Below are 14,553 nucleotides of genomic sequence, written 5' to 3' on the forward strand. Positions count from 1 at the left end.
ACTGAAGTATAAACTTGAATAGTCCAAAGCCAGAAAGAAAAGGTTCAAAATCATGTGATTATGAAAAAAGAAATGAAAGATGAGACATGAAACAATTGTTGAACAAAATATTTCAGCTGTTAACATATGATGATGTATTTTTTTTGACAAGACAGATAATTTATAGATATTTGCAGTATTCTAGATATTGAATATGAAATTTTATATTTTATTGCTTATCCTTATTTTTAGATTATATTATTTATATTGGTGTGATATGAAAATTCTTTCTGGGCTGTAAAGCTCACACCCCTTTATTTTTCTTTTTTTTTCTGAGTTACAGGATGCTCATGGTTGGCTATGGTTTAAATTTGCGGGTGAGCAGATGTATAAATAGAGTGTCATGATATCTGATCAGAGAATTGAAGAAATTTTATTTGTAATTATATAAGTTTTACTAATTATTATTAGAATCAGATATTATGGATGTTGAGATTGTAATGAATTATTTTTGGCCTTGCATATTCTTTAGGGCTTGTTCTAAGGAGTATGCAGCCATCACGTATTCGGCCCGGGTGTTGGGTTCGGGGCGTGACAAAAATAAAATAGAACATTTTGCTAGAAGTAGAAAGCAGAGACTATTTTATAAGAAAGGGAGAAAATGAAAATGTGAGAATTAATGGATACTTTTATTCTTGCTTTTCCCACTTATCCTTTTATTCTTATACCTTATCCTTTGTGAGAGATTTTTCCACAACAAATTGAAAATGTTCCCATCATGGTTTGCCGAACCATCCCGAACTAGGCAGTTCGGGGTATTTTGACCCACACTGGCCGCAAACTAGGATGGTTCGGCCTTCCAAGTCAGAACACCGGACGAGGGAGAGGGAAAGTGAGGGAAAGAGTGGAAAAGAGAGAGAGGAGGGGAGGGAAAGAGAGCTAGTGGCAGCTCATTGAGGCTGTTGGAGGGCCGCAGAGGCCTTCGTGGCTCCATGTCGCCTGATAGGACGTTTAATCGAGAGAGAAAGAGAGAGAGGGGACCGGAGGGAGGCGATTTAATGGAGGAAGCGGAGGCCTTGGCAGCCCTTTGAGTGCGCCCACAGTCCGCTTGTAGCCATTATCGGTATCTCCTCCGACCATCCTCTCTCTCTCTTTCCTCCTTTCTCTCTCTCCCTCTCCTCTCTCTCTTTCCTCCTCTCTGATTCCTTTTTTCGCTTCTATGTTGGTGTGCACTAGTCTGATCTAGTACGAATCCATATCGACTCTACTACTTACCAGCTAGCATAGTCCTGGTACAGGTTCTGCGGACCTTGGTTCTCATAATGTTATGCAGATTTTTAGGGAAGGTTTCCTTTTGGAGTTGGACTCTGCTCAAATGCCTGGGAAATGGATGGATGATATTATATTGGTGCGCTGTTAGTTTCCCACAGTATATAGCAAGTGGAATCCAAGGTACACAAATTTTAGGAGGGGGAAATCACACTATATGAGAAGGGAATATAAAGATTTCAGAGATGTTGGAGGAGGAAGTTGGCCCCTCCTGCCTCTGTTGTTGGTCAATGGCAGCTTGCATTGCTCACAAACTGTTTGTCCCATATGGAAATAAACATTCGGTTACAATATGTACCTGAATTCAAGGTTAAATGTTGGTGATGCCTGAATTAAGTAACTGTAGCTATTATTGTAACTTCCATATAAACCTTTTACTTGCACTTGTGACTTTATATTGTTACACTTCCAGCTAAACTTGAGCTCTAGCTCTGAGTCTGATTTGGGGAGTGATGGGAAGCTTCCAGCACTGTATGTTCCTCAAAATTTGTTGAGATATTGAGCCCCTTTCGAAGTTGAATATTGATGAAGATAATCAAGGGAAAGCGATTGTCTCAAACCACAGTCCAGCTGAGCAAACTCCTGTTATTTCATCAGAAGAATGCGTAATGCACAAGCATTGGTGCCTGATAACAGTGTTGATGGTGTATTCTTGGAGATCAGTTTTATCAAATATGAAGTTTGGTATGCCAGCTATGGATCAAAATGTGGAAACCAAGGTTTCCTGCTACATTGAAGGTGGAAAGGTATGATGCTTGTCATATAGCAGCCAAAGAAATTCCTAATAATAACATGATTGCAAAGCACTCTTTGCTTCAAAAAAATTCATACTGCCAAATGCCAATGTTTGTTTTTTTGTGCTCATTATGTTGTGTTTTTTCATTGTATTTTTGAATATTATGTTACTTTTTTTTCATGTTCTTGCTACAACCTTCGCTGGTCTTGTAGGTTTTGGTACTGACTTATGTAACAACCAAAATATTGCCTAGTAATTGAAGAAGTTTGACCTTTTTCTAAGTGATTGCCATTTATGTGAGGTTACCCTTTATTTAAACAGATCTAGTGGCGATAATTTTTTTTTTATCTTAGTCATTGATTTGATGCCAAGGTTTGATGGCTCTGGTGTCGATTAAGCCCGTAAATTCAGTTTTGGCAATTTAACTCAAGTTAAGTTTCCTTAAAATAAATGGGAAATTAAAAAAAAAAAATAGAAGTGAACAGGAGAGGTGAAGAAACATTATTACACAGCAATTAAGTAATTGTGTTACATAGGTGCTATAGTTGCATAGTATCGATAGATTTAGGCTAAAGTTAATGATGTATTTAGAAGAACTTCATAAAACATGGTGGTATGATTTTAGTAGGCATACATATTATTTGCTTATTGAACTTGATTTCTTGAAAATTTATTATTAGCGAATGTGAAGCTTTTTGTCACATGGGTCTTCCCATCTTTTGTCAGAGAAAGAAGGTGAATCTTTCAATGCTTAATGTGCTCAAGTCCTTTTCTTCATTGATTTTAGCCAGGCTCAACAAAAACTTTAAATTCAGGCATTTCTTTCTTGTATTATTCAGATTACGTGGAAATGAATTCAGTTATAGTTTTTTTTTTAGTTATAGGAATGATGATCTCACATGAGTCCTTTAAAGTACTAAAATAGGGGCCTCCTAGGAGACCCCGGCATATCAATAGCTATATTTGTCATCTACAAGTTTTTTTTTTTTATTTACTCAAGATAGAAGAATGAAAAATTAGGGCTGAAACCTGATCGGATACCGGCATATCCATATCCATATCCATATTTATTTATATGGATACGAATAGAGATAGTAGTCGAATGCAAAAATGCATATCCATATTTGTTTTAAATGGATATGGATACAAATTAGATACTGGGAGTATAGATACAAATACGGATATAAGTCGGATAACTAAACTTTATAACCACAGAATTAAAGATATGACCAAATGGATTGTAAATCAAATTAATAGCATGTTAATTTGGTTATATATTTCCTTTAAAAAGTCATGAGCGCCATATAAAATTAAATAAGATTATAAATAATTAGATATTCATATATGGATCGGATAGTTGTGTATCCATATTCATATATATTTTTCTTTGACAGATATGGATATGAATACGGATCTTAATCGGATGTTCTAATTTCTATCAATATTCTAATAGATTCAGATATGAAAATGGATCGGAACGGATATTATCCAATCTATTTTCACTCCCATGAAAAATCATCCATAATGAACACAACATAGATATTACTTAGAAATTAAAAAAAATCGTACATATGATATTATTCCAAATGAGACTTAAAACATGTTTAGGACTAGTTTAGGTGAGTTTTGATAAAAAATAACTGAAAGTGGACCAAAATTGATCAATTTTGGATGAAAATGATTGAACATATGGAAAATATTTTGGTGTCAGTTGTCTTGATTTTGGCTAAAACCATCATACCGGTCCGTTCATTTTTTACCGAAACTTCGAACTTGTTTCCATGCAAGTAACGGTCTTTCACAACTTGAAAAATCCAAATATTTTAACTAATGATTAATCTTTTCGAAGAAACTACAAGTGATAAAGCATGAGTACTAGATTTTGAAGCATGATATGAATGCAAGATACAAATACAACATGATACAGATACCATGATGATGCGGCACCAAAAACACAAAAAAGCAAGGGAAATAAAATAAAAGGACAACAAGGAAATCAAGAGAAAAAAATCAACACTTTAGGATTTTCAATGTCATTCAAAGCTGCTCCCTTAATACGATAGGCTTCTTTAAATAGATAAAAACAAAATGAAAATGAAATCACATCTTAATGAAAGTGAAAATCATATCTTTTAAAATGGAAATAAGATAAAATTGCTCAAATAAAATGAAAATGAAACCATATCCTAATAAAAATGAAAACCGTATCTCTCAAAATGAAAACAAGATAAAATCTCTCAATTACATTATTCAAAATTCTACAATTCCTAAATTATGACATCTCCGTCTATAATAAGTGCAGAATTTCTGATTCTCATCATTTTCTTCTGGCTGGAAAGCTTGCTTTTGACAAGGAATTATAGTAGGCCTTTAGGAGATTTGGATCAATGCAGTGTAACTCATCTTTGTGAACCTAAGTAGCATTTGAATCAGGCCGGTCCTATCAGTTAACCAAGAATCGTTGAAATCCACCATGAGTAGAAACAATCTCGTCAGTGATAATGCCTCAATGCGGTCCGATGACGACGACGAAAGTGGAGGAAGAACTGGAATTGTTATTGAAGATGAAATAGTGCAACCAGTAGGAAAATCTGCATGCATAGTAGGAGGCTCAAATGTATCCCGATAAGGAAACAAGTCCGTAATATTGAAAAACTGGACAAACTTTCAAGTCAAAAGGTAACTCTAAATAATAAGCATTAGGTCCAAGTTTATGAAAGATGCGAAAGGCACCAGTAGCTCGAGTATGTATTTCTTGAACGAATACTTGGATAATATTCTTGATGGATTCGAGCCATCACATAATCACCCTCATTAAACTCTACATTCCTACGGTGAGCATTAGCAGCAATTTATATTTTTTGATGCTCATAGCAATTTTTCGCTGAATATCGGCATGAACAAGGATTCAGATCCCAGTAGGACGTTCCGCGGGACATCGGGACAGAATACCATTCCATGTGTCTGGACAAGGCCGTCCCATTAGCATCCCAACATCTCAAATAAGATGTCTTGGGATATCTTTGTCCCAAGTGTTGGGATGGGGCAGGATGGCGCGTGTCTCATTCCATGAAAAAATCGAGAAAGCCCCATCCCATAGGATTTAAAATCTTGGGCATAAATGTGATGAATATGTTGAGTAAAAGAGGTGGCCAGCTTAAAAATGCTATTATCCATAGCTGAGGGAATAAGATCAATGGGTTGATGAGGAGTAAGACCATGAATAATTTCAATAGGACTCTTGCCAGTAGATTGATTTGCTGAGCTATTATAGGCAATTTCCATCGTAGGCAAGGACAAATCCCATATACCAGGCTATCGCCAACTAGACATCTAAGCAAATTACCAAGGCTATGGTTTACAATCTCTGTTTGACCATCTGTTTGAGAATGAAAGGATGAGGAAAACTTTAAATTGGTTCCAAACAATTTCCAAAGGGTCTTCTAGAAATAACTCATAAATTTGACATCACAGTTAGACACTATGGAAGAAGGCAAACCATGAAGTCGAATGACCTTCCTAAAGAACACTTTAGCAACAAAAGAGGCCTTAGAAGTCTTATGGCAAGGAATGAAGTATGCCATTTTGGAAAATCTATCAACAACAATTAGGATTGAGTCATGCCCCCTAATGGTCCTAGGTAATCCAAGAATGAAATCCATGCTAAGGTCTTTCCACGAGGAGTGTGGGATAGGAAGAGGGGTATACAAATTGGTGTTTTGCTTTTGGACCTTAGCCAATTGGCATGTGCGACATTGTGCAAGGATTCTAGCCACATCTCTTTTAAAGGATGGCCAATAGAATTTATCTTCGACCAAAGCTATGGTCTTGTTGCACCTAAAGTGCCCAGCTAGGCCCTTGCATGAAGCTGCCAAATGAGAAAATTCCATAAAGATGTCCTAGGTATGCATAGGCGACGACCGCTAAATAGGTAACTATCCCTGATCACAGAATCAATATATTTCCGACGATTTTCTATACTAACCTCTTGAAAATGAGAGCAAAATCAGGACAATTTGGATAGTCATCCTTCATTTGCTCAAAACCAATTATCTTGGTACTTATGGACTAGAGGACAATAACTACCCTACATAGTGCATCAGTAGCCTTATTCTTCACACCAGCTTTGTGTTTGAGAACAAAGGTATAGTCCTGGAGAAACTCTACCTATATGGCATGCCTAGTGCTAAGTTTTTCTGAGACTGGATGTACCTAGGGGACAAATGATCAGAATATAAGATAAACTCCTAGGATAGAAGATAATATGACCAAAACCTAAGAGCCTGAACAACAGCATAAAACTCTTTATCATATGTGGAATACCTTTGCTTAGCATCATTGAATTTTTTGCTGAAGTAGGCTATAGGATGACCCTCCTGGCTAAGGACACCACACCAATTTTGATGCCAGATATGTCATAGACAATCTCAAAAGCTTTAGAGAAGTCATGATGGATCCACACAGGTGCCTCAGACATCTTGAGTTTTATATCACCGAAAGCTCTTGCGGCAGTAGCAGGCCAATGAAACTCCCCTTTCTGCATACAATTTGTAATGGGAGCCATGATGGTGCTAAATGCCCTAATAAAACATCTACAGAAAGAGGCTAGACCATGAAAGCTACGAACCTCAGAAAAAGATGTTAGTTTAGGCCATTCTCTAATGGCCTTTACCTTCTCGGGATCAGCCATGATATATTGAGAAAATACAACATATCCTAAGAACAACACTTGGTCCTGAAGGAAGGAATACTTTTTAATATTAACATACAATTTGACAGACCTGAGAGTGAGGAAAACCTTTCTAAGGTGAACTAAGTGCTCTTCTCTAGAGCTACTATAAACCAGGATATCATCAAAGTAGACGACTAAGAATTTACCAATGAAGGGTCTCAACAACTTTGTCATAAATCTCATAAATGTACTAGAAGCATTGAACAACCCAAAGGGCATGACTAACCATTCACAAAAACCATCCTGGGTCTTAAAGGCAGTTTTTCACTCATCCTCAGGCCGAATCCTAATTTGGTGATGCCCATTATGCAAATCAAATTTGGAATAGACTATAGAGCTAGCTAATTGGTCAAGCATGCCTCAAGCCTAGGAATGGGAAACCTATATTTGACAGTGATCCTATTGATAGCTCTACTATCTACATGCATTCTCCATGTACGATCTTTCTTAGAGGTCAAAAGGGTTGGTACAGCATAAGGATTGAGACTAGGTCAAATGTGACCTTTCAACAACAAGCCATCTATTTGCTTTCTCATCTCCTCGTGCTCCTTAGGGTTCAACCTATAGTGTGGAAGATTAAGTATCTGGGATCTTGGAACTAAGTCAATGGCATGTTGGATGTCACGCATGGGAGGTAAACTATCTAGTATGTCCTCTGAGTTCACATCCTTAAACTCCTCCATCAACTGCTCAATCTCAGGAGGTGGGTTATCTTGGGAGTTAGAGGTCAAGTAGATCTTACTCCTAGGGATGACAGCTAATATCACTCCAAACTTCCAACTCTCTTTTTCAAATTTCCTATGAGTCAAAATGTGATAGTTTTTCTAACTAAGGGTTGAAAAGAACTCTTATCCTTTTTTGCAGGTTGAAACTCACTAGGCTTTGCAGGGTTTAACCTAATTTTTTTATCGTTATGCATGAAAATATAAGTAATCTCCCTACCAAAGTTATGAGCATCCACATCATAAATCCAAGATCGATCTAACAAGACACTAGTGACCTCCATGGATAACATATCACATATAATCTCAGTAGAGTAACCTCCCATCTGAATTGGCACTAGACAACACTCACTAATACGAACTGAAATTTTTATCTACCTAGATAACTCTATAAGGATGAAGATGAGGCTGAGACTTCAGTTTCAATCTACTAATGGAAGATTTAGTATGAGACTTCAGCAACATTCATAGAGCTACCCCATCGATGACAAGCTTGCAAACCTTATCTCCACATTGGGTATAAGTATGAAAAATGCTGGTGCATTTCCATGCCTCAGTCTGCAGGAGTGGTGATGATACATCTTATGATATTAACACATCCTCCTAAATCCTCACAATTCTCCTCATACTCTTCCTTTGAAGTAGCTGCTCTAGAGGATTAAAGTCTTCTATGGGGCCATCATATAAAGTTTCCTCACATTCAATTCTCATGGCCAATGTATGATGTGGACATTGAGCAGCTATATGGCCCTTATTATTACAATAATGGTACTTTATATTTGAAGAACTAACTGAATGAGATGCCATTGGGGTAGAGTCTCGGATCCCAATGACTGTGGATTGCTGATTAGCAATCATACTCGAAATAGGATCATGACTCGTACAAGAAGGCAATAGCTGTTAAACATCCTTAGTACGATTGACAAGGACAGACCTAGATTGTCTAGACTCATTGGGGAAGGAAACTCCTTTTCTTTGGGGGAGAAATCCTATAAAACTTCTTAATCTTTAAGGCTTTGTGGTAGGCATTCTTTACAGATTTAGGAGAATACAAAGAAACCTCCCTCTTCAAGTCGACTCTTAGACTACTAGCAAACTTAGATATCAGCTTCCATGATTCTTTAGAAATATAACACCTCAATTGTACATCCTCAAAACAAGCCACATAGTCAGTGACACTAGTGATTCCTTGTCTGAGAGTATACCATTGGTCCAATAACTAACTCCTGTAGTAAGTGGGAATATACTTCTCACAAAGCTTAGACTTCATCTCCTCCTAAAGGACTATAAGTGGATGTCCTACTTGCTCTAGATCTCTTTGGATTGTCTGCCAATACTGCTTGGTAGACCCCATAAACTTCATTTTAGCAAAGCAGACATGAGATATATTTGACATGTGGTACTACTCAAAATAAGCCTCTAGGTCCTGTAACCAATCATGGAATGCATCTAGATCTAACCTGCCACCCTAGGAAGCAACATCAATCTTAATCCCTTTAGGTGATTCCTCAAACTCCTCACATCTAGACGGATACGACCTAAGTTGTTGACCTGGGGGTCTGAAGTGCTTAGGGCCTCGAGCATACTTAGTAGGTTGCTCATGATGTCTAGATGGGGAAATAGGTGGTTCCACTTCTCCCTCGTAGTCATCTCCGTAATACTTATAATCCCTAGCTTCTGTTATATAATCTAGAGGAATCCTATGATTATGACTTTGAAAATTGTTTACGAAATGATGGGTAATTGGAGGGACTGACATGTAGATTGGAGGTGCCTGAAGGGACTGCTTAGTCTGCAAGATATGACTCGGACCACCAGTTGGCTTAAGAGTCTGGGAAGGAAGCTGATAAATGGGTTGACTACTAGTATGATCATTCTCTAAAGGTTGTTTATCCAGTCTTGACTCTCTCAGGGATAATAGATGTTCGACCTGCTGATCGTTGAGATTAGCCATGTCGACACGATGATTAACCTGATTAGTACGAAGCTCAATAAGATCAATTTGAAGTCGGTCTAATGACCGGCACTTTTGGTTTAAAGTCTCTTGGAATGCAGTTTGGATATTTTTAACAGATTCAAGCTTTTTTTCCATAGCAGAATAAACATCTTTCAAATTGCCAATGGTCATGGTAGCAAGGAAGGGCAAGGATAAAAGTGATATTAGACTAAAATGTTGTAATCACAGAGAAATTCAACTCAATCCTCACAATGAAAAATGTAAAGTCAAATGCAGTGCCTATATTTTTTTGGTGCGTGCAATATCAAAGAGGTAATGTGATATAATCGAGCTACTAAAGATAAATATGAACAAAATAAGGCCAACCCAATAATTCGGGTTCCTTTTTTTGTTTAGGGAAGTATGAAATAAAGTGGTTTAGGGCAGTATGAAAAATAAAAGAGAGGACCTAAGCCAACCATAGAAGCTACCCAACAATTTGAAGAAGTCACAAGGTTCAATGAAGGAATCGTACCTTACACAAAGATGAGATCAATTACCTTAAAGCAATTTGCACAGTGCGCAGAAAGTGATTTGATAGTACTCTGATACCAATTGATGTGGCACCAAAAACACAAGAAAGCAAATAGGAAAGAGATAAAATGAAAGGAAAACAAGGAAATCAAGAGAAAAAAAATCAACACACTTTTGGGTTTTCAATGTCATTCAAAGCTACCCGCTCAATATAATAGGAGTCTTTAAATAGACAAAAATAAAATGCAAACGAAATCACATCCTAATGAAAATGAAAATCATATCTCTCAAAATAGAAACAAGATAAAATCTCTCAAATAAAATGGAAATGAAACCACATCCTAATAAAAATGGAAATTATATCTCTCAAAATGGAAACAAGACAAGATCTCTCACAAATCCCTTCAAACATTATTCAAAATCCTACGATTCCTAAATTACGATGTCTCTGCCTAAAATAAGTGCGGAATTCCCGATTCTCATCACATGATGCAAAGAATATTGAAAAAGTAAGATACGATATGATGAGGATAGAATAAATAAATAATTATATAATTTTTACTATATGTAAAGAAAAGCTTTCATAGCATATCTTATACAATAGATCAACATCAACAAACTCCATCATTTAGTCGTACTCTATTTACATTGTCTTAGGAATAGACATCAATTTTGATATGTCCAAGCATCCAACCCTTTCCTTCTTTATGTATTTCTCCTTGTTTAACCATGTCCAAGTGTTGTTCCTTACTGTTTTGAAGTGTCAGGTCAAGCACTTTGTTGTAAATCAAAAGGTCCTAGCCACATAGATCATGGTTACAATCCATATACTACACTCCACACTCCATCTACTAAGATCAACATCACACACTTTAAAATTAACCATCCATCGTTAAAAGGTCAACATTCATCAAAAATGAAAAAGGAGGAAAGAAAAAGGAAAGAAAACCCTCTCTCTTATATCCAAACATATCAATGAAGTATTCCAGTTGTTACTGGGAAGTATCATGAGAACTTTCTTAATTTTGAAAAGTAGGGCACTAAATAGAAGTATCTAAGATGTATCCTAAAAGAACTCAACAAGTATCTGTCATTGATATGTACTGGATGCAGACACACATCATTTTAAATTATCTGTGCTTCCTAGTTTTTGGATTCCCATTGTGTTTTTTCTATCTGATCCAAGGAAACTAGAAAGAAAATTTCCAACTTTAGGGTTAAAAGGAATGCCAGATAAATTTTGCATTTTTTTTGAGTGATCCAAATCCCTCCCTTATCTGTAACTCTGCTACTAATTCACTTTGCAGCTCTCCCGCTGGACCCCTCAATCACTGGCCTGCAGTTGCAATGATTTATTATGGGACCTTATTCCATGTTTTTGCTTGCTTTTTACTGTTCCAGTTTCTGTGCTGAATCCGGTCAGCCTCCAGCAGGCATGGGTGGTTTCAAGTCAAGTTTGATATGTAGCATGAGTTTTCCAGTACTGACAGCGGATCTGCTTAAGAAAATCATCCAGTGTACTATTTGTTACATATTTTTTTTTGAGTATAGCTTTTACTTTTACACGGGCAAACAATATTTGGTAGGTTTAACAGCCATAGTAAGATTACCTATAGAAAGGTAAAGAAGATGCACATACAAAGATCTAAATATTGGATTTGTTGTTAGACTGGATCCATCTTCTAACTGCATTAATTCTGTATTTATTGCTCAAATACAATAGCTTTTCATGGAGAGGGGAATGGATGTGTATGGGTGGGTGGGGGAACAAGTTTTTCCTTCGATTATAGTTTTAAGTTATATATTATGTTTTTCCCTATAAAGGTTGATGCTTCCTATTTTCCCGTCTGATTGCTTTGGAACTCTAAAAAGGCTACTTGATAATGTCTTAATATTTTTGTACCCATCATTTTAATAGGTCGAAGGTATGAACAAACCATGTCCTGGATCGCGAGATAAAAGTTCACCAAAAGATGTCATCTGGAAAACAGTGCCTCATCGGTTATTCTTTGCAAGATCTCACACCCGGACATGGGGCAAAGGAGGTGTTGCTTTTCTTCATCCTGAAAGCAACAAGAATGAGAAAGCCTACATGTGCATGTATAGAATAACGTAATATTCTCTGAACTGTGATATATTTTGTAGTTCATGTTGAAGCAGGCCATACAAAGTTGATTTAACTGTTTATATTGAATGCCTCACGCTTTTGTTCTGCTTTGACAAGCTATATACAGGCTTGAGCAGTTCAATGATGTATTATTTCAAGAGAATAGTTTACATCAAGAGAATGGCAAAAGTCATGGTGCAAGAGTGCCTTTACTGGATTTATCTGAGATCGGTGTTGTTGCTGGAAATAAGTCATTGCCTCTAGAGGCTCTTAAGGTACTGTCTTTCCTCTGTAATGCTATAAAAACCACTGTATTGTGGATTTCTATTTGAATTACTTGACATGACCTCTCTCTTTATGTGTGCACAGTATGCATGGTTCTCTTGGTACATTCCGTGTACCGATAGCTTAATTGTTTCCACTGGATATCTGACCATTACTGGGATTTCCTGCAGGCTGGATGGTATTCCAATGTCCTTTATTTGGGGAAGGAGGATAACCTTCCAATCTTCACTATGACGTATGCCTTTCTTACTCTGTATTTTAAATTTTTCTTGTTTTTGTTGAGCTGTTATGAGGCCCCTGGATTTCCAACCTAAATCATAAATCTTATGTACTGCAAACGTTTATATTGAGGCAGTTTTTTTCCTTGTAGTCCTGTTGTGAGGCAGTTTATGTGATTACATCTTGCTGTCTGTCCTGTATGAACTCTTTACTGCTTTCACTATTTATCTATGTCATCAATTTCTCAAACTTGGGAAAAAGGCATTGCATTGTTCAAGTCACAATGGATTAGAAAATTTTATCAAAACCAAATATCCAGAATTTGTTTTCTGAGAAAAAAAATAGGCTTGCAATCAAGTCGTTCTGAATGTTTGGTTTTTTTGTTAACCTACTAATTTGCAAATACGGACTCCTCATATCTTGTCAAGAATTCTCTCTGTTAGTTCTATTCTTTATCCACTGAAGGACCCCTTATAATAGTTTGAGATATTGCTAGGGTTTCTTTATTTGGTCTAAATCAAGGCATGCCTTACTGCATAACTTCCATGAAATTTAGATGTGAATATCCTCAAAATGGTTCATTAATTGGCTGTTCAAGAATAAAAATTGATGAGCTTCTTACAAGGAAACAATTTTGTTTCTTTTGTTGAAATTGCAACTGCCATCATCTCAAAATAATTACCATGGGATCTATTACATGGTTCATTTCTTTGTATGATGATACAATATAGCTGTGTTCATCCTTTTAACTGTTACATGTTTCCAGTAATTTCCATGTGTAGTTGTTGGAATTGTGCCTTCTCATTGACATTGTTTAGTGATTCTCAATATGTTGCTTTTTTTAATTTAGTTAACGACCTGCATTTTTCCAGTAATTTCCAATCCCTAACGGTGGGTATTTTCGGTACTTCTCAATATACTTCTTTTTCCAATTCAATTATTGAAGTGTTTCCCCACATATCTGATATGTTTTCTTGTTGCTTTTTATAATTCACTTAATGAAGTGCTTTCCCACATTTCTGATACATGTTTAACTTTCAACCACACAGGTGCTTATTTTCAGAGATCGAGCAATTTAAATCTGGTGAATTACCTGTAACCGGCCCTTCTAACAATTACATGAATGCATTAGTGAGAGGGTTGGTAGAAGGAAAACAGCTTACCAGAAAGGAAGCAATTGCTTACATTAATGATGCTGCTGGCAGAGGGTTATGAGTACTTGGGCCCCACATTTATAGCATAGCAAGTTGTGTAGGAACGATGATTAACATTGAATAAAAATGCAAACAGCTCAATATTCACTGTGTATAGGTTGTCTTTTAGAAGTTTGCATATGGCCTGCACAAAGAGTGCTTGACTAGAAAACGTTTTTGGAACAATTCCGACTGAATGGTTTTTGGTGTTATGATTTGTCTTTCATTTGGTGTTTGTCTTCGATTATTAAACTGATGAGAGTTAAATATGTAGGATTGCAAGCTTTACTCCATGTGCTTGCATTCTTCAGTCTGAAGAGAAAAAAAAAAAAGCGCCTGCCACTGAAGCATAATTTGTGCTCATCCCAAAATATTGAGCCATGTTGCAGCAGAGAATTGGCAAGAGGTCACAAAAGTTCAAGTTTGGGCATTGAATATTACCCACTTTTGCAAATCTGATGAGTATATCGTCTAAATACCTATTCATTGATCTTAGACATCTAAGCTAGATTTCCTTGTTTTGAGCAATGGCTCATCTCTAAAATGTTCTCATTTTATTTGCTGAATTATCCGCATGGCTCAGCAAACATGCCTGAACAAACCCGGTATCAATTTGCCCCTCAACCTAGGTGAAAATTTGGGAGACCCACCCAGGGTGCACCGTGCACATTTCTACCTATTGATAGAGCCGTGGTAGCACATCACTTCTTGTTGGGATCGGTGCTGCACATGAGCGTTAAAGAATGTTTCACAGCCAAAATCCAAGATATGATTTGCTTCA

General features: G+C 36.7%; 1 protein-coding gene across 1 annotated transcript in view; it reads left to right on the plus strand.

Moving 5' to 3' along the window:
• The window catches only part of LOC140853971 (histone deacetylase 5), a 14,785-nt gene extending 801 nt beyond the window's left edge, over window positions 1–13,984 (plus strand). The window contains 9 exon segments of the mRNA XM_073249090.1: window positions 1,313–1,387; window positions 1,721–1,779; window positions 1,906–2,009; window positions 2,012–2,029; window positions 2,032–2,054; window positions 11,887–12,080; window positions 12,203–12,350; window positions 12,531–12,595; window positions 13,629–13,984. Of these exon segments, the coding sequence (XP_073105191.1) occupies window positions 1,313–1,387; window positions 1,721–1,779; window positions 1,906–2,009; window positions 2,012–2,029; window positions 2,032–2,054; window positions 11,887–12,080; window positions 12,203–12,350; window positions 12,531–12,595; window positions 13,629–13,794 (852 nt within the window). The 3' untranslated portion in view covers window positions 13,795–13,984.
• The last annotated feature ends 569 nt before the right edge of the window (window positions 13,985–14,553 follow it).

The sequence above is a fragment of the Elaeis guineensis genome, chromosome 15 (assembly GCF_000442705.2).
Source record: "Elaeis guineensis isolate ETL-2024a chromosome 15, EG11, whole genome shotgun sequence".
Taxonomy (NCBI): domain Eukaryota; kingdom Viridiplantae; phylum Streptophyta; class Magnoliopsida; order Arecales; family Arecaceae; genus Elaeis; species Elaeis guineensis.